Genomic DNA, 21,515 nt, shown 5'->3' on the forward strand with positions numbered 1-21,515 from the left:
TGGAGACAGAGTCCGAAGACATGGAAGGGAAGCTCCTTAGCTTCAGCATGTCCCTCGCCGAAACCCCGCCGCCGGCTGGCCTCATTCTTCGATCGCCGTCATATCCCTTGGCGGCGGCGCCCTTGGAGGCCCCAATAACCCACGACCAACTCACTTCCCTCCTCCTCGCTGCAGCCGCCGCCTCCGACCCCGACAACCCGGCCCCCAGCTCGGACGCCGTCGACGCCCTCGCGCAGCTCTACCGCCACGTGTCCCCCCGCGGGGATGACCCGTTCCGCCGCGTCGCCGCCTACTTCGCCGACGCCCTCGCCGCCGCAATGACTTCCGCCTGCCTCCCCTGCTCGCCGGAGCAGGAGTTCGCGGCCTTCACGCAATTCTACCGCGCCTCCCCCTTCTTCCAGTTCGGCCACTTCACCGCCAACCAGACCATCGTCGAGGCGTTCGAGGCGGAGGAGAGCCGCAACGGGGGCAAGCTCCACGTCATCGATTTCGACGTCTCGTACGGCTTCCAGTGGCCGTCGCTGCTCCAGTCCCTCTCCGACAAGGCGACTCCCGACTCGCCGGTGTCACTCCACCTCACCGGATTCGGCCGGACCGCCGCCGAGCTGGAGGAGACCCGACTCCGGCTCGTCAGTTTCGCCCACGGTTGCCCCAACTTGGCCTTCGCCTTCACTGGACTCGTCCGCGGCTCCACCGCCAGCGATCTCATGATCGACGACGGCGCGACGCTGGTGGTCAACCTGGCCTTCTACCTCCGGACGCGGCAGAGCCCGGCGGAGCTGCGGGCGACTCTGGCGGCGGTCCGAGCGCTGAGCCCCTCTGTCACGGTGGTGGTCGACAGAGAAACCGGCCGGCCGGCGGGGGGCTTCGTGGGCAGGTTCGTGGAGAACCTGAGCTACTTCGCGGCGATGTTCGAGTCGCTGCACGACTGCCTGCCGGCGGAGAGCGCCGAGAGGGTGAGCATCGAGCGGGACCAGTTGGGGAAGGAGATGCAGAGGGCGGTGCAGGGCGGGGACTGGGAGTGGAGGGGGAAGATGGCGAGCGCGGGGTTCGAGGAGACGGAGCTGAGCTCGAGGTCGGTGAGCCAGGCGAGGCTGCTGCTCAAGATGAAGGGGCACGCGTCGAGCATGGAACACGTGGGAAACGGCGGCTTCGGGATCGAGGAGAGCCGTGACGGGAATTCGATCGCGCTGTGCTGGCGGCGGCGGAGGCTGGTTTCCGTGTCGGCGTGGCGGCTCCGGCCGCGCGCGGCAGCGAGGTGAAGGATTATACGTATATTTGCCAGCGTTCTCGGTGGCGACCGATCGACGCCGGCGATGGATGCCATTCTTTTGTTGTTTTTGTTTAAATCTTTTTCTTCTTACCCAAAAAATAATAATCTATTTTTGGCAAATAGGGACTTCAACTCTTGTATCTCGACAAATGTTTTTGTTTTCAAAAAAATATATAGTAAAATTAAATTCTCTAAATCATATAAATTATTATATTACCGTATTTTATTTTATTTTATTTTATTTCATTTCTTCCTTTTGTTGCATTTTTGGAGCATTTGAGATCAATTCTCAATAAGATGTTCCATGAGAAATTTTTACAAGGGCGAATCGAACATTAATCAAATCATAAGAATAATAAATTAATACCGTTTAAAAATTTACTATGCTCAATCACTTCTGATCTGACAACTTAAAGTATTCATCGCATTTAAAGGAATTCCAATGACAACTCTTGTTCATGGAATTCCAATGATAGCTCTTGCTCATTAACCCAAAAGAGTAATAGTTTACAGTCCAAAGGTAACATCGAACACAATATTGTCCGAGTAATTCGGAAGAGCTACCATGGCTGGCCAGGTGGGAAGGCATCTAAAATGACAATTTATTTATTTATTTATATTAATTTTAAATTTGATTTGATTTAACTCACTCAGTTATGATGCAATATAAAAATATTTTATATTCTAGTTGAAGTTTGAAAAATATATATGATATTTAAATTAAAAAAATTAAAAATATAAATAATTTTAGTTCGAGTTTAGTTAAAAATAAAATTTGAATTCGAACTAAAATTTGAGTTTGATTTGAATGGTTCTAACTTTAAGTCAATCAAAATTAAAGTTCCGAGAGACGAGAAGTTCGAGCGTGTTCGAGAAGGACGGAAAATAAATTCGGATGAGTTCTATTCCGGATGGTCGAAATCACACAAGTGAGCTGAGCCGGAGCGGAAGACCCAGACCCAAGCGAGCGGAAGACCCGGACCTGCTCCGGACGCTCGGACCATAAGCTTTATCAAAAAATGATGTGGCGCGATTCGTTACGATGGAGATAAAATTTTATCCCCCTCTAGGTGCCTGGAACCCTTCCAGACACCCCGATATGGCTATAAATACAGCTCTGAACCCAATAGTTAGAAATCATCACTTGTAACAATTTCTTTGTATATTCTACTACTGTGTGAGTTTTGACTACTGTAAGAGGCTTATCCGTCCGAAGAAGACATTAGTGAGCTTTCAACTTCTATGGATTAGTAATCTCCTGATTACAAACCAAGTAATTACTTGTATGCCTTTGTCTTCAGTTTACTTCTTAATTTCTTTTATGCAAGTTTTAATAAAACTATAAAGATCGAGGAAGGTTTTGTTTGTTTTATTAGCAGGCTATTCACCGTCCTCTAGCCGCCCGCCAAGGGACTAACAATTGGTATCAGAGCAAGGACATTTCAGAAGGACTAACCGTCGACCGAAGCACAAGAGATGGTCGGAACGAGCATCTACCCACCTAAGTTCGATGGGAAATTCGTGATTTGGAAAAGAAAGATGGAGGTATTATTCAAAACGAACTTTGATTTATTACTAATATTGAAATATGATTTTTTAGCACCAAAGGACAAAGAAGAGTATCAATGGACCAAGAAGAAGCAGACAAACTTTGTAGCAAATAGACGAGCCAAATTCCATCTACTAAGTGTGTTACCTCCGCAAGAAGTAAACAGAATTGGCGCCTACAAATCAACAAAGGAGCTTTGGAAGAAGTTCCTTAAGCTACACGAAGGTACATCCGAAGCCAAACTTGCGAAATGAGACATGTTTTGAAATCATATCAGCAACCTCCAATTATAAGAAGGAGAAACTGTTAGACACCTCCATTTAAGGATCAAGGAACTCATCACCGGATTCATGAATCTAGGAGAAAAGGTAACCAACAGAGATTCGCTAAGGTACACACTTAATACATTTCCTAAGTCTACTGAATGAACATCATTAGTAGATACTTATTATATCTCTAAAGATCTAGAAATAAGAACTTACTTCTAGAATAATTATTTTAATTTTTGAAGTTCATGAAACGAGATGCGCAGATCTGAAGAATGAGCCAAAGTAAAACATTACCTTAAAGGCAAAAATGGACGAACCAGATTCTGAATCTTCTCTCGATGATGATGAAACGATGTTCATGGTAAGGGAATTTAAAAAGTTACTTAAACCTAATAAATTTAATCAAGTACAGGGAAAAAGAAGGAAAATAAAGGTAAGATGCTACCAATACAATGAAGAAGGGCACGTGAAAGATAATTGCCCAAGATTAAAAAGCAAGGACAAGGACAAGAGCAAGAGCAAGGACAAAAGACCAGTCCAGACAAACATCTAAATCTAAAAACAATATGGGATGAAACGTCGTCCGAATCAAAGATCGAAGCTCTCGTCGGACTTGCGCTAGTGGCAAGTCACCAAGAATATGAAGACGCAGCAAGCTCGTCTGAAATGAGCATCGAGAACATCAATGAAGGGGAAGCGACATCAGAAGGAAGCAGCACTTCAGGAGGAGCTTCAGATTATGGGATTGACAAGGTAAGTCAGGTATGATTTCTACCTCATGATAAATTATTTTAGTTTATAAAAATATTATCAAAAAATTCCTATAAAGTAGAAAAATAAAATGATGAATTAAAAGGAATTCTAGTAATATCTTGTTGATTAGAAGATTTCGACAAGATAAAAATGAAAAATTGAAAGTAGAAATAGAAGATTTGAAAAATCATGCATGCTCACATATTCAACAAGTTAAAAAATATAATTGACTGAATTGTCAGTTTAGATACCATAAGGGCCAACTTAAAAGAATATCACAAAAGTATGTTCCTATAAAATTTTTAATTAATCTGGTAGAAAGAAATATGTTTTGGGTTCGAAAGTCATATTTAAATTAAATTAACTTTTTGTGCATGCCTTGTTTTTTTGTTAGACCTAGAGCTTTCAGAAAGAAAATTAAATATTTAATTCCTTTAAAATGTTTTGTCTAAAAATGGTTATTATTCTAATAACCATGAAGACCTAATGTCTGGTCACAACCTAGAAGCCAATTATTGAAATGAATATTTAATTGAGTAACTGTTAAGTACTTAATTATTATAAAATTATCTAATACTTTCAAATAAATTAGTTTGTAAAATTTCTGATTGAAATTAATTTGATCTTAATTTCTCGGAGAAAGAAGAGTTCAATTACTTGACTTTGTTTCCCTTAGATTTTGTTTTAGTATTATTTTCAAGTTATTTTAAAATGCCCCATTTTTAATGCGATCAAAGGGGGAGAATTAGAGAATAAGTCTAGGGAGAAGTAGATTTTTTTTTTTGCATATTTTTTCTTAAATGTAAAATATCTCTATTATTTGTTTTTCTACCTTAAATTAACTTGGGTTGCTCGCATCAAAAGGGGGAGATTGTAATTATCCCGGGGTAATTTTGATGTGATCGACTAAGTTCAGTTATATCTTATTGTGTTTTGATATCCCTGTGTGCAAGAACTTAGGAGCACAGAAAGTCGAGCGGAAGACGCAGCTAGCGAGAAGGATGGCACGGGAGAGAGTCGACGGGCTCGGTGCGTCCGAAGGACGAGGTGCTGTGAAAGAGTTCGCTGGTGGACGAAAAGGAAGTGCGCGATGTTTCCGAGGGACGAAATGCTGGAGCGGAAGGTTTTTCGATAATAACGAAAAATAGGTTCGGGTGAGCCCTATTCAGGATTGCTGAAATCACCCAAGTGAGCGGAGTCGGAGCGAAAGACCCAGACCCAAGCGAGTGGAACCAGAATGGAAGACCCAAACTAGAAACTTCATCAAAATGCGATGTGGCGCGATCCGTTACGATGGGGATAAAATTTTATCCCTCTCCAGACACCTGGAACCCTTCCATGTGCCCCGATCAGGGCTATAAATATATCTCTGATCCCAGTAGTTACAAATCATCACTTGTAATCAATTTCTTTGTCTATTCTACTACTGTGTGAGCTTTAACTACTGTAAAAAACTTCTCGATCCGAATGAGACATTAGTGAGCGTTCAACTTCCTTGGATTAGCAGCAATTCACTGATTGCAAACCAAATAATTCCTTATGTGCCTTTGTCTTCATTTTACTTCTTAATTTCTTTTATGCAAGTGCCTATTTTAATAAAGCTATAAAGATTGAGAAAAGTTTTGTTCATTTTATTGTGCAGGCTATTCACCCCCTATAGTCGGCCGCCAAGGGACCAACAATGAAACCAGTTCCCATGTATTCGTCTAGTTTTCTAATTATTAAAATACTATCAAACATCAATTTGACTAAATATAATGAGATCAGTGATTTTTTGAATATGAATGTGTCCGAAAGACTAATTCATGTTAAAAAAATCACCGTTCTCAATATATTGAGTTAGATTGATGTTTGATAATATTTTTACAATCAGGAGAACTAGACGAACATATATAAACCAATTTTATATCATTTCGAGATTTCTAGATTTATTAGTTGATTTTGATCGAAATCAACTGATAGATTTTTCAAATGGAATGAAATCAATTTGATTGGAAAAATAATTAGTCGATTGATTTATTTTTCCAATCGAATTGATTTGAAGTTAAGGATAAAATAAAAAATAGATATATGATTTAATAATTTTAAAATTATAATACGTGATTCGAATATTTTAAAAACTTATCTATTGATCGAGTAAAAACTAAATATTATTTTTGAGAGCTAGCGAACAAGTTTGATTCATTTGGCACCACTAGACTAGCCTAGGTTATTGTACCAAACTAGAGGGTCAAAACTCAAACATAGTATATAAAATTGTAATTCTATTTAAAATTGATTTGGAATCAAAATCCGATCGATCGGAATCGCATAGTACGATTCTATAATTTTTTTAAAAAAATCTATTTTAATATTTGATAGATGATGAAATTGATAAAGACTAAATCAATTTAATATTTAATTATTTTTTAAAAATGAATTAAAATAAAATAATAATAATAATATCATTGATCATAATTCTGGATTGAAAATATATATAATAAATAAATATTTGTATAAGAATTTTAAAATTTAATATATATATATATATATATATATATATATATTTTTAATAAAACAATTTAATTAGGGTTTAAAAATCTATTTAAACTATCCAAGGATAAATTAACAGCTCCTAAAAACCTAAAGTCCAATCGTCACTTCAACTCTCTCCCCTCACCCGGGCGCTCGAGAGGTTCGCCGCCGCTGCTCCCCTCTTACCCATTGCTCGGAGAACAGCCGCCGGCGACGCCTCCTCGTGAGTCCCCCTCCGCAAGTTGCCAGTGCTGCCTCTTCGCCCGCCCTCGCGCGTCCCCTCCGCTGTCTCTGCCCGCCGAGACGCCGACGATCCCAATCGATCCGGGATCGATTTAGTGATTCCTGATCTCGTACCATGGTCGAACCACTTGATTCAGATTGCCCTACGTATATGAGAAGCGAGGGCCATGCCAAGTCCGATGGCTTTCCATCTTAAACCCACTCGCTTATTCGCCTGCCGCCTCTTTCGATTCCCGCCTCTCCGTGCTCCTCCTTCCCAAATCCCCCTCTTGTCCTCTCCCAATAGAGCCTTAGGGCTTCGCCTCCGTCTGCTCCATAGCGGCGCCACCGCTCGAGGCGGTAGCGGAATGGGCTCGTCCGTGGCCGTGAAGGATAAGATCGATCTCACAGAGAAGGAAGAGAAGATCTTCCGCCGGCTGCTTGACGTCGTCGACCGCTTCAATCTAGAGACCCAGCTCCGAGTCGCTGGCGGGTGGGTTCGTGATAAGGTTCGTTCTGGGTCGTGATTTCTTCGCCGCATTATGACTAAAATAATGGGAAAGAGAATATTTTGGCGTTAATTCTTGCATGCATTGGGATATCTCCACACTGATCTTTTGTTTTTTCTTATGTTTGATTTTCACTTAGTTTCTTATCCCGACTTTTACTTCTCAAGTGTTCGTTTTCTGAAGTAGACGAAATATGTATGTTAAATCATGAGCTGATGCTGTGTACAATTTTATATCTTTGGGAAAGTTAATAGTACTTTGCTACACTCTGTCTGTGGTTCTTGGAAACTTTCTGAAAAATGATTTTTTTCCCCCTGTTTTACTTAACAGTTGTTAGGCAAAGATTGTTATGACATCGATATTGCTCTGGACAACATGTTGGGTCGAGAGTTTTGTGAGAAGGTCAATGAATTTCTTCAGTCAACTGGTGAAGAACAACAAGGAATAGGTGTTATCCAGTGGTACTTTTTCTTTCTTTGGTTTTAGATTATAGCATAGTTGTCAAATTTGTATCCGATTGTCAAATCCAAATATCAGTTGATCAGTGAATTGAAATTGGCTGGAGAAATAAAAAAATGAGAAAGAAAGTTATACTAAGTTATTTAATAAATGAGATTACAATGGATTTTCTAAAATCTTAAGAAGAATATTATTTATCATTATGTGTGCAATTGTTAATAATGCAATAAACAAATATTGTCATATCAAATTAATATAGAATTACTAAATAATCATATTTTAATAAAATTACTTTCTAACTATTAGATTGTTAATATATTTTTAATTAACTGTGTTATTATTTAATATTCAATGTTAAAACTTAAAGGTTTAGTTGAGTCCTTAACTACATTTGAATTAGAAGGAACAGTTGGAGGGCTTATTGTAATTTTAAGATAAGTGGAACTACAATTGAGCATATGATAGATAATTTTAGTAACAAGAAAATAATCACTTGGATTGTTATGATCGATGGACAAGAAATACTGTAAGGGATGTTTAGATGCAAGGATTACCTGTTTAACAATAATAAAAGTTAGGAGTCTTTTGTGATCATCATGTCCCACTTAGAATAAAAAGGAAACTGTATAAAACTATGGTATTGCTTGCCATACTTTATATATAGTGTTGGAATGTTAGGAGCATGTATGAAAAGTTAATATAGTAGAGATGAGAATGCCAAGGTGGATATATGTGAAGCTATTAGAAAAGATAAAATAAAAAAAATTATTTAGAACTATTAGGTGTAGCTCTGCTAAATGAGAAAATGAGGTAAAATAGGTTGTAATGGTATGAATATATTTAAAGGTGACAAATATATTATATAGGGCTATTAGAGTGGAAGGTGTAACGGGCACGAGAGAGCTGAAGAATATATTAGTCAACAATTCAATGTGATAAAAAATAATTTAGTTTATTTGAATATGATTAATGATATAAGTTTTTAGGGATGAAGTTCATATAACCATCCTCAGGAAAAATATGGCTTGATGATGCTTTATGTTCGATACTTTCTTCAATTTAAATGATTCATTGTGTTTGTATACTGATGAAATGGATGTTTATGCAGCAATCCTGATCAATCTAAACATCTAGAAACTGCAAGGATGAGAATTTATGATACTTGGGTTGACTTTGTTAACTTGCGATCTGAAACCTACGCTGAGAACAGCCGAATCCCTACCATGGTACTTTTAGTTCCTTCCTACTATTTTTTTTATTGTAGAGTATCTAATTCCTGCTATATTTTTTGTAGTATTGTAAGAACACCATTCAAATCACTTAAGTATTTTAGCTGTTTTAAGTCCAGATGGATGATAAAATATGTTTTGACTCTCTTGTTTTGTTAATGGGAAGATTTTGGTTCTGGGTCATATCAAAATGCCCTATAATTTCGTTGGAGGCACTTAGATTCATTATGAAAATTTACTGTATTGATGCTCTGCTGGAAATATAACTTTTCTTTCACCCTATGGTTCGGATTGGTTTTGCAGATCAAATTTACATTGCCTTTTTTCTACTGAAAGCAATGTTTTTTCTTCTTCATTTTTTATTTATTTATGAGGCTGTATTATAGTGTCTCTTCTTAGTGATTCCAAAGTTCCTAACCTATTAATGGCGGATATTGCTATCCATGGCAAAAGGTGATAACACTCACGCTAGGCGGCCCAGTATTGCCGGCCCCTCGGCTAGATACATGCAGGTAAATCACGGGAACAATAGCGCGCGCACGTGTTTGGGGGGGGGGGGGGTTGAGGTAACCTGTGTGGCTTCCATACTCGCTGGGAATTGACCTAGGCTTATCTGTGGATAGGGATGTAAACGAGCCAAACCGAGCCGAACAGTATCAGGCTCGAGCTTGGCTTGTTTAAGTTATATTCGGGCTCGAGCTCGGCTCGAGCTCGAATCGAGCTTTTATCACAAGGCTCGAGCTCGGCTCGTTTTAGAATTATCAGACTCACGAATAGTTCGAGCTCGGCTCGTTATTAGCTCGATTATCAAAGTTAACGAGCCTAACTCGTTAAGCGAGCTCGGACTCGTTTTTGGGCTCGTTTAGAGCTCGTTTTTGGCTCGTTTTAGAACTCGTTTTTTGGCTCATTTTAAGGCTCGTTTTAGAACTCGTTTTTTTGGCTCGTTTTAGAGCTCATTTTTTTTGGCTCGTTTAAGGCTCGTTTTAAGGCTCGATTTAAGGCTCGTTTTTTTGGCTCGCGAGCCTATAAGCGAACATGTTCGCGAGCTCACGAGCCGAATATCCTTAAGCTCGAGCTCGGCTCGATAAGATAAACGAACGAACTCGAACGAGCTTTTTACCGAATCGAGCTCCGAATAGCTCGCGAACCGTTTGGTTCATTTACATCCCTATCTGTGGAAACACCACTATAACTTCCAGCCCGTGGGGGCACATATATTTTTATCCCATTCTTAGCATGGTGTAAACTACATCACCTGATTACTCCTTGACATTAGCTGACACGTCTACTGAGTACTCCTCTACATGCTAGTTTTAGCCATGGCGGATCCAATCTCAGATGAAATTAGTCTTTTGGTTTTCTAACACAATCATCCAACTAAATGTTTCTTTCATCAACTATCTTAAAGTGAGTCTGGCCAAAAATGTGTCTTACAAAAATCCAATTCAACCAATCTTTTGCCTAGACATTCCATCTAACTGTACTTTGATTTTTTCATATCACAAGGTCGGTGTCAGTAATAGAATCCTTATGGTCATGTTCAGTTCTGTTAATTTCAGATTGAATATAACTGCAGAATGACACCTCAAGGTAGGTGATGCAGAAGTAACAGTGTCAATAGTAGGTTCACACTTTAAACTACTATGGTAGGTTGAGCGTTAATGAATGATGGAAGATAGGTAATCTTTTTGGTTTGGTTGAATGCAACTATTTCATTGCCAATCTTTTAGGTGGGCAGAATGTCTAGTAACCTAAAGAGTTAACAGGCCATTCACATCTCCATCTGATTCCAAAAGCCTATCTTCTATTATTAGCTAAGCTTTGAGAATATTCATCATGTGAATTTAAGTCATGATCAAGCATTTTGGTATTATGATTGATAAACTGTTACATCATTCTTAATTATTAATTTTTTACAGAAATTTGGTACTGCTAGAGAAGATGCCTTTAGGAGGGATCTGACAATAAACAGGTATTTTCAAATATTTCTCATGCCTTTTAATCATATGAACACGTTTTGTGGTGTATCACAATACTCCAATACCAATGTCCATTATCTTTTTTATTTAACTTATTTTCTTAGAACTCGTAGAGAAATCCCTATATATTTTGACTCAATGAACCAATGTTGCACCCTTGTCTCCTGTGACTGAAGCTCCATGTAGAATGTTCCTGGAATTATTAGCTTGACTATGCAATTGAGTTGTATACAAAAAGATTTTCCAAGAATTCCTAACATAATAACATGCACAAAGTGGGTACCACTTGTGCAAAATATTACTTTTTTTGTTTTTACTACTACATTATAATGTTTATTTGTTTCTCTGTGGCAGCTTATTCTACAATATCAACACCAATTCTGTAGAAGATTTGACTGGAAGAGGTCCGTCTGATTTTTTCCTTAGAATTTATGCAATAATTTTCATTGTTCATTTGAAAATCTTTCCTAGCCTGACTAACAGGATACTTTGTTCAGGTGTTCAAGACCTGAGGAATGGATATGTTGTCACTCCATTGCCTCCAAAGGCTACTTTTCTTGATGATCCTCTTCGAGTTCTTCGAGCAATTCGTTTTGGTAACAAATTTATGTGAACCTACCAACTTTTTTTATCTCTTTCTTAAGAAAATTATACTCCTGATGGCGAACATGGTTTGCTAGAAAGGTTTTTTAATTTTTTATATGTAAATTTTGGTTAGAGAACGTATTAGAGAGATTTATCTAATATAGAAAGAGAAATTTTGATAGACATGAACAATAGCAATAACACTAAATGGACATTCTAAGCGTGTCACTTTAGCTTCCTTGCAATTTAACCATATATTTTTCCATTTACAAATTTCTTCACGACCCAAATGGCTCTTGACCCCAATGTGTGAGGTGAAATTCATTTTTGTCAAAGATGATTCTATTAGCATCCTTTGTGCCAATTGTCGTTTTGTGTGACACTGACAAAACACTATAGGATGCATTCGCACAGTACTTTCCAAAGCTAAGCATCATTTTTATTCCTTTTTAGCATGTAAACATAAGCATAATAAACATGTTTTAACAAATGAATATGTTTTAGAAATAATAGAAAATTGTAAATAACATAATTCACAAATATTTGAAGCAGAAAAATAATAATAAATGACAAACCCTTGAGTTGCAAATGAATCTTCAAAAGAGCCCATCAGAGCATGTTTTAGAGTAATCTAATGTCTTGGTTCAACACCTTCAATGCTTGACTCGGATAAATCTAGAGGCAAGACAATAAAGGATTCAAAACACTATAGGATGCTCAATGGGTACAAAACACCCAAAAGAGCATTCAAAATTATGTAAATCATCAAAAGGTGCTCCTTTAAAAAGGCAAAAGTCAAAAGAGTGTCCTATCACATGTTTTATTCTGATAATAGTCTTACTTTCTACAACAGTTAGAACTAATTAATACAAGGTGTAGTAACTACTCTGTAGCCGCATGCTATAATATTATTCTTTACTTCTACTATTCTTGTAGCAGCTATGACTAGTTGCTATAGTATATAGTAATATCGAGTAGTCGTTACAATATGTAACAATTAATATAATACTGTTGTAGCATTATAACTGTTACAATTGTATAATAGCAATTTAAGAGCATCAACAATAGTTACCCTATCTAAAAATTTTATCCTAAATTTTGGATAAGGTAGCTAAATTTTTTTGCATCAGTTATTCAGTTATCCTATTTATTCCTTAAATTTTATATGTATAAACAGTATTTCTCTAAATTTAGATAATGTATTTCATTTCCTAAACATTATAGAGGAAAGAGAAAAAAAAAGAAAACTGATATATTGTATAGTGAAACTGGATACCCAAATTTAATAAAGAAACTTTTTTTTACTCTAAATTATGAATTTTAGATATGAAAGCCGGTGTGGATGTTCTAATGTTTTAGAGTAATCTAATGTCTTGGTTCAACACCTTCAATGCTTGCCTCGGATAAATCTAGAGGCAAGACAATAAAGGATGTTAGGTAGAGAACTAGTCGTAAAAATGCAATATAAGGTCATGTGTAATAGCTAGCAAAGTACAAAGTATCATGTGAAGCTAATATCATCAAGAAACATTTCTATACAAGGTCTAATGTTTCATAGCATGATTGAGTGCGATTTTTTGAGTTTCCCCTTGCTCTCTAATGGAGAAGAACTCTGTCTACACTCACTGAAGGTGTAATTGTCTTGTTGGAGACTACCCGCATTCTAATGATTAGTTAAGTATAACATATCTGGAAAAGCAAGTACCTGCGACTAAGTTACAGGTTAGCGACAGGCCAATAATAAGTAGCATTTAATAGTTATTGAACACCAGAAGTAGCTGGCCCCTCTCTGCAACTTAACTTCAATTTTTTTTTAAAAATTTGAAATATGATGCAAGATTTTCAATTTGGTTCTTTGTCTTTTACAGGTATAATATTCTTATTCCATGCTATGATGAATTTAAGGTTACTGCTATGGATGTATATTCTTGGGATATAATATGAAATGCAAAACATTAATATTTTATAGTTGATGTTGTTGCAAGTTTTCTCATTAGTTAGCTTTCTTATCAACACACCAGGGGCCAGATTTGAATTTTCATTGGATGAAGACTTAAAGAAAGCTGCAATGGATAGTGAAGTGAAAGCTGCAATTGCAGAAAAAATTAGCCGAGAACGTATTGGTCATGAGGTATTTCTTTGATCATGTTAAGGGTTGCTTTATTTCCAGGGATGGTCCTCAGTAATCAAGATTTCACTTTTCCTGGAATTTCTAGCTGTTTTCTAATTTCTAATTTCTCATTGTTTTGTTTGGTTGGATGATACTGATTCCATTTCATGATTGGTTTGATGCTCAGCAAAGATTGTATTTATTCCCAGTTTTCATATGTTGGCTTATCCTTGCACAATGTATTATATTTGAAGTCACTTTGATTTCAACTCGCCCTTGAATTCCTTTCGACTGCTTATTTTCTTTGTTTCTCCACAGATTGATCTGATGATATCTGACAAGCAACCAGTGACAGCAATTACGAACATAGTGGACCTACAACTATTTTTTGTTGTCTTCACTTTACCTGCAAACGTGAATCCAGCAGTAAATGAAGAAATTGATAGGTCTCTGCTGAAAGATGCTTTACATTACTCCTGGATTCATCTAAGCTTGCAACATAACCACTTATATTTCATTCATTTAGCATTCCTTTGAGAGATTCAAACTCAATGGCAACGTGTAAGACAATCCAAATCTGAAATGCTGGGTTCATAGTAAGCCTGATAGATAGTTTGAAAAGATATTTTGCTTTCTGGTTTTCTCTTTCATAAGTTGGCTGTTGAGTCATTGTTGTGAATTCTTCTTTTTCATTTGAAGTGTTTTGGTTTGCTTGGCATAGTTTTCTTAGCTTTAATGTGTTCGGTAAGTTTGGAGGACTGTTACTGAGGGTTAGTTGGGGATGGAGATCTGGGCTGATTAAAAAGCTATTGTAATCCTACAATTAGTAGATTTGTAGGTTTTGAGCAGCTGTTTTATCTTGTCAAGAATTCAGTTGTTCTACAACTCCAAAATCTGTTTTCCTTTTGTTCCTTCATCAATTTTGGTCACAAAACAATCACCATTTCTATTTTATCTTGTCTACTGTATCATTCAAGAAAACTCATACTTTCAAAGAAATTGTGACCCTTTTCTTTATAAATTTTTTTTCAAGTAAACAAGTTAATTCTCTCTGGTATTCTTACATTGCAGCGTTGCAGTTTCTTATTTGGGTGCAGCATGGAATCTTCTGCAGTCTATTGGATGCTCGATACTTAGTGTGAGTTAATTATCTTTACTTTTCCAGAAGTAATTTTATTTTTCATTCGACATGCAGTTTATTTGTATCATTTAACCTGGGCAACTTCATTAGCTAGCCATCTATCTCTTTGAGAGCATGATTTTTTTTTTTAAAACTTGCTTTGCTTCCTTCTTTTACCACTTTATTTGAAATCCTTAACACAATTTATCAGATTTGGGAATTTGATTTATGACCTTATAGTTCCATATGCGAGAGATCGCGAGTGACGTATGTATGTAGAAAAAGTATGTCAGAGAGAGCTAAGAACTGATGCAGTACCTCAGATTAGGTACCCCCTATACCTTTATATCAATTCTATACTTAAAATGGTCCTTATGTTTACAATTAGTCCTCAACACTCACCTTCAAATTGGTTAAAAGATATAACAGAGCCCTAACTTATTACTAACATATCTAATTTTAGGGTCCTCAAGGCTTAGTTAACAAGTTTGATTGTCAGAAGTAACAAAGATGTACTATTCTCAGATTGTATCTTCTCTCTGTAAAATCGACAATCTACCTCTGTACCTTTCCTCTCATGAAACAATAATGTGCATGTAAACTTAACTTTCACAATATTGATTCATTATTTCAGAAGGACCAAAATTTAGGCTGGCGATTAGTTGTTCAAGTATAAAAGCTCACATGTGGTGAGTGTCATTCATTCTACTCTGCCTCTGAACTTAATTTAGCCACTAAATTCTGCTTTTCCATGGTATTGGATTCCATCAGAACACAATAAGTTGATGTGGGTCATCTATATGTCAACGAATAACTTAAATTTGTTGCAACATAATTTGTAATCTGAAAATGTCCTCAATCATGATACAACAGACCTTTGCCTGAGACAGCCATGAGATGCCAAATAAGCTTTGAAGTTGCCTCATAATGACCTTGTTATGGAGACTCATGAAATTGACTAACCATACTCATAATAAATGAGATATCAAATCTACTAACTCTTAAGATAATTACTAACCAATATGCCATATTTCACATATTATACCAGTTGCTTCAAGTATATCAAGTATGTTAAGAGTATTAGGATTGTGAGTCATGTGGGTTTAACATTTGATAATGTTGGCTTAGAATTCAAGTTGAGTCATATATGTACCTTGTAGCCACTATATCATGTTGAAGGGGATATCTCATTTCTCCAAAATTAACATGGTATTATAGCCCTTTATTATGGTTAGGCTTGCTTGAGTAATATCTCAATGGAAATAATATTGTATTGATCTTATTGTAAGAGGACTTTGGTATGATATATATATGACTCAACACATAATTTTACACTTCCATGTGGCACATGGCCCTATTCATAGCTGCTGACTTATGACACTAATAGTAGATGTCATGAACTAGGAAGGTGCACTAAAGTAAAGGTAAATGCTTGCCAAATTGGATAATGATAGTAAAGGCCTTATTGCTCAGAAACCATGCTAAGAAATTTACTTAGACTAAGTAATTCTTCCATAAAATCAAGCTTCTTGCATCAAGGTCTCACAATGAAAGCGATGACTTTAGGAGATGTTCTTACAATTACTCTTCTACAAAGAGTAGAAAGTGTAGGTTTGAGGCGGAAGATGGCAAGAAAACATTGCTGCAAGGATTTTGCAAGCATCCTTGTGGTTGGTTTTGTGAAAGAACAGATGGGTATTACCAAGCTAGTTTAAGCTCTTTTCTAGGTGTCCTGCAGTAGACTCAATAGTAGCAGTTACGGATTAAATTGCAACAAGAGCATATTCTTCCTTTATTGATTTATGTGCAAAACCTTTTGTTTAGTTCTGGGAGATGAACTTTCTCCGTGGGTTAGGAAAGAGAGAGATTCCTCGCTTGAGAAGGCCTATCTCTGCCAAGGATCAATTTATTTCTTTTCTTCATTGAAAAGGGACCTGGTAGGGGCATGTAAAATCAAGTTGCAATTTCCATGCATCCATGCAAAACATCTCACCCATCACTAATGCCACACGGTTACGCCATATTCCAATCGCAGCCAGCTCACACGAACATATAGATTATAGGCAAATCTTATTGTGCCTTCTACACAAATTTCTTCGCTTTGAGGGAATGAGAAGACAGAATAGACTAACTAGTGCTGAAGTAGAGAGAACTTTGCTACTTGCTACCCATGGGATTGTAGATATCTCACCTGGCATTGCGTGGATAGCAGAGGATCAGTTGAGTCTTTCAGATATTCAGAGAAGAAACTTGTCTTGTGTGAAGGGACAGCTTTGGGGGATTGAGATGGAGCTATCCTTAAGGAGGGGTTTGACACATTGAGGCTTGACTTTGGAATGTTGATTTTTCATGCGCAGAATGGGTGATATATTGTGAGCTATGGTTGTGATTCAACCATGGACACTTGGTTAACTATTAAGAAGACTCTACACTAGTGAAGGTGACATATTGTCCTTTTAGGAGTAAGTTATAGAACCAGATCGAGAGAGTAGAAGGGGTTCCAGAGTTCATCTATGATATTTTATGTTATCAGAGAAGATTTGATAAAATATTAGGTTGTCTGAATTGGCACAGAAGAATGCTCTAGATTGTTCTGCTTTATTTTGATGCAATTATATTGTGAAATCATATATCTGCTGAAATTGCACTAGATTTTTTTTTTTCAAAAAATAATTTTTAAAAACATTTTCTTTATTTATTTGCTGGTTTATTTGTTGCAAGTAACTATGCCCCCAAAAATGACAGGATGACCAGCGAAGACTTTACTTATATGAGGCTTTGTTCTTTCCATTCAGAAACGTAGTGTACATGGATAAGAAATCTAAAAAGGTAAGTTGGTTTATCTGACTTATATTTTATGAATCTAAGATTTTACTAGTTATTAAAAGGTTAAGTTCTGGTTTGACTCACTCATAGTTTGTTCTGGGACTTTCTTTTCAATCTCAATTTAACTATTTGACAGCTATATAACTCTGTGAATTTTACAAATGCACTTGAAATAGTGGCAGTTCAAGACCTAGGCTAAGCAACCTCATTAAAAATCTCTTAGTTTCTTACCATATATACCATTTGACCTTCTGTATGTACCTTGTATCAGACTAAATGAAGCCACTAAAGGCTCAGAGAAGAGTGCCAAATGATTCAATTAGATAAAGAGGAGTGCAAGGTTGAGAGGATTCACAGGTGGTAGTAGCTAGTCATGGTTTTAATTAAATTTGATGGTTGGGATCTGGGATGGGTATTTAAATTTTAATTAATGTTTAGGTTGAGCAGGGGAAGAATGTGGAGGTAGAGTGGGCAGGGTGTGAGTGGGGTTAATCAAATCAATACTTATATAATTTGAATTTTATTAACTGGCAAAAGAGGGAGGAAGAATCTGGATGTTAATTGAGTAATTACTTAGATTTTACATATAAATTAATGTTTCAAATTTTAACTAAAATCTGTTAATTTTAGTTTTTTATATAATTATACAACTTAATTGATTAACAATCAAAATTGCAGTAATTAGTTGATGGGTTAGGTTTTCTAAATTTTTATCAATGTTTACACTAATTAATGAACTATTGATTTTTTTGTTCATTTAGTAAATGTTTGTAATAGTAAAAGTTAGATGATTAATTATTACCAATTAGTTATTGATTTATATCTTGCTATTGATTAATATTATAATCAGAGATTGATTGTCCCTTTGCCTGAGCAAAAGTGCAATCCAAGGAGATCATATCTCTTATGTCAATTCCAATCATTAGCTAGCAAATTGGTTCCTGAGCAAAAGTGCAATCCAAGGAGATCATATCTCATGTCAATTCCAATCATTAGCTAGCAAATTGGTTCACTAAGTTTTTGAAAGGTCCTAGGCTTGACCATATAAGTAACAAGTTGGATTTTCTAATATTCTTAAATCAGTTTGAGGAATAGTATTGAGAACTAAATTGAGAATAAAATAGTGTATAATTGCCTATATCACATATTTTTAAGGTGTAAAATATAAACATGAGACTTGATATAAGTATAGGTAGAGTGATTACCTAGGGCATATCTAGATTGATTTTGCAGAAACTGAAACAACAAATCAAGGCTTCTAGGCATACTTCCTACTCGCAAAGAAAAATTGAGTTTGTAGAGTTTTACTTTTTTACAAGTTCATTTTTTTATTTTTTGAAGTTCTAGTGTCACTTTACAGCTTTTAAGTTATACAAAAGTTAGTTATATAAAGCCAATAGTTAGCTAACTGTTTTTTCTTTCTTTTTTTCTATCAAGTTCTTTCTTTTAGCTTTATCTGAATGTCTTCTTTATTAGATTCCTGTTACAAACTTCATCATTCGGGAGTCCCTTAAGTTGAAGGCTAGTGATGCTGATATGGTCAGTATTCTTATCTAACCAACTTGCTATATTCTCATGTGCCCATTTCTCTTTGATTTATGTATATGTTTTCATAGGATGAGTTATTTCCATTCGTCATTCTTCATCACATAATACTATTTGTAGGTGATGAGTTTACATTTTGCATCTGAGAGATTCCTATCCTTGATTCCTCTATTGAATCCGAATAACGATTCAGAATTTATTGAGTCTGAACTTGATGGTGACTTTCTTGACGTGCCTATGGCTTCAAAAAGAAGGATTTTGGCAGGTCAGAAAATGCTGCATTGTATTACCAAGTGATTGCTTTTAATCTAAAACAAACTTGTCTTTTTGTGTGTTCTGATTATAGTATTTCAGTTGACTAATCTACATAGGCTATAGCTGTATAAGCATAAAAAACTATATCTGATATACAAAGCCATGAGTTATGTCGACCTTGCATGCAGATTTACTACTAAATCAATAATTATTCAACCCAATTGGTGGTTTCTATGGTCTGAATAGTTCGCATGATTTGTTAATTTGATAAATATGCAGTGGCAATTCTGTTAGATGGATTAAACATGCATCATTTGGGCATCCTAAAGGAAATAGAGGTTTCTTACAACTTTGATCACCTTATTTTCATTGTAGTCGAATTGTGACATGAGACCTTTGGATTGTACGATCCCCAGTTCAAATTGATCAATAAGATCAATACTCCCCAAGTTGAATTAATTTAACTAGGATCTTATGGGCCTACAGTCCAATCAGATGTGCTTTACCTCCCCCATCCAAAAGGCCGCTGTGATAGGGCAAAATGAACATGGTGATTTACTTGCCAATATCTAGCGGGGGGTGATGATACTGGGCCGCCTGGGTGAGCCTTATCACATTTGCTCCAATACAATCCAATAATTTACCTATTTAAGTTCTCATGTAGGATACTTGTCCAACATCTATGATTACAATATATATACATTCAATTGCAATCAACATTTACTATTTCAAATAATTTTTTTCTCGTCATATCGTTTTAAAACTTTTCAATTATATAATATTCTTTTTGGCTCTTTAAGTACAACTGTAAAAATTCTGTTTAGGTATTATTATTATCATCTATCTCTAACTATTATTATTTTCATCATCTTATAATTACAATTTACCTTGTAAAAGTAAAAGTTGCTACTTGATATATATAAAGATATCTTTAAGATCCTACTTTTCGATCCTATAATTTGAACCTATTAACCACTTTCCGTTGGTAGCTAGGATTTCCATCCTATAAGTTGATCCAGAACAATGTTTCTATTCACCAAGTTGTATTTTGAAATTTGCTTTTGTTCATTCATTATTAGTCGCTTCGGACCTTAAATTCCTGAGAAAATTGTGTCGATCCTTGATGATATACATATATTTTTACATTTCCAGGTCTTCTTCTGCGACAAATTAAAGATTACTGGCGCGTGTCTTTGCTAGCATCAACACTGTTATACAATAGAGTTGATTCCAGTGATGATGCTTCAAGCATACAATTTGAACTGGATACAGCGAAGGAAATTTTTCTAAGAGTTCAAAGTGCTATTAGTCAACTCGGTAAGATTTATGCTTGCCGGTAACATTTAATTCATACTTTGGTTTCCAGGACGTGATCGCATGATTTTATAGTTTAGTAAGATAAAGATAACAAGTGTCTTACATTGCAGATCTGGATCAGGTGTGGGATGCCAAACCATTGCTCGATGGAAAGGCGATCATGAATTTTCTACAGCTTAAAACGGGAGGCCCACTGGTGAAGGAATGGGTAAGAAACACACTTGCAATCACAGCTCCATTGCACTACCTTGTCGCGTCTTAATGCTGATAAACGAATTACGGTTTGGCAGCAAAATAGGGTACTGAAATGGCAGCTCGCCCATCCTCAAGGTACTGCCGACGAATGTCTTGATTGGATGAAGCAATCTCAGACAAAACGGGCAAAGCTTGGCTCCTGCACTTGAACTGTCGCAATCGCTCAGACCGGTGTTGCAAATAAAGCTCGAAGACAACTTGTATCGATTTGTTTGGTTCAGAGGGAATCCTGATTCAACTAGAAGGTACGAGTTGTTAAGAAGGGGAGGGAAGAGGAGAAATTGGAATTTGTTTACCTCGATTCGGTGGAAGAAAGTGAGACACTCCTAGCATGCAGTAGTAAGGTTATTGAAGTATGGTTCCATTGATGAAGGATGCCATTGGCGATGTACATAGCAATGACCCACGCTTGTCTTCTCTCACATTTCTATAAAAATAGAATTAAATTACTAAACCTGTAACATAAACTTGGAACTGAGAGCTAAGTTTCAACACTATCAAAATAGCCTTGTGAGTTTATGAATTTATACACTGACTTTTCAAAAAAAAGTGTTTGTTGCACTCCATCTTCCAATATAGAATAACACTCTCATCCTATTCTTTTGAATCTGGGTTTTTAGTTTTTTTTTCGATAATTTAGACGTCTATGTTGCACTTCGCTTAAAGCATAGTTTATGCACATTTATACCTAAGAAAAGATCGGCAGTTACTCAAGTAGTTTCGAGCAGTTGAAAATTTGGCTTTAA

The 21,515-nt window shown here is 36.5% G+C and overlaps 2 protein-coding genes across 2 annotated transcripts; both read left to right on the forward strand.

Moving 5' to 3' along the window:
* Window positions 1–1,387, forward strand: LOC122037034 (scarecrow-like protein 23). The gene has a single exon (XM_042596488.1). The coding sequence runs from the start codon at window positions 21–23 to the stop codon at window positions 1,260–1,262; it is 1,242 nt and encodes a 413-aa protein (XP_042452422.1). The 5' UTR covers window positions 1–20; the 3' UTR covers window positions 1,263–1,387.
* A 5,085-nt stretch (window positions 1,388–6,472) lies between these two features.
* Window positions 6,473–21,335, forward strand: LOC122037028 (tRNA nucleotidyltransferase cca2-like). The gene is made up of 15 exons (XM_042596478.1): window positions 6,473–7,089; window positions 7,420–7,550; window positions 8,657–8,774; window positions 10,697–10,749; window positions 11,111–11,160; window positions 11,254–11,352; window positions 13,363–13,472; window positions 13,770–13,897; window positions 14,523–14,589; window positions 17,317–17,400; window positions 18,874–18,936; window positions 19,063–19,207; window positions 20,350–20,514; window positions 20,625–20,722; window positions 20,805–21,335. Exons 1-15 carry the CDS (start codon window positions 6,769–6,771, stop codon window positions 20,916–20,918), a joined length of 1,746 nt encoding a protein of 581 aa, XP_042452412.1. The 5' UTR covers window positions 6,473–6,768; the 3' UTR covers window positions 20,919–21,335.
* The last annotated feature ends 180 nt before the right edge of the window (window positions 21,336–21,515 follow it).

The sequence above is a fragment of the Zingiber officinale genome, unplaced genomic scaffold (assembly GCF_018446385.1).
Source record: "Zingiber officinale cultivar Zhangliang unplaced genomic scaffold, Zo_v1.1 ctg230, whole genome shotgun sequence".
Classification (NCBI taxonomy): Eukaryota; Viridiplantae; Streptophyta; class Magnoliopsida; order Zingiberales; family Zingiberaceae; genus Zingiber; species Zingiber officinale.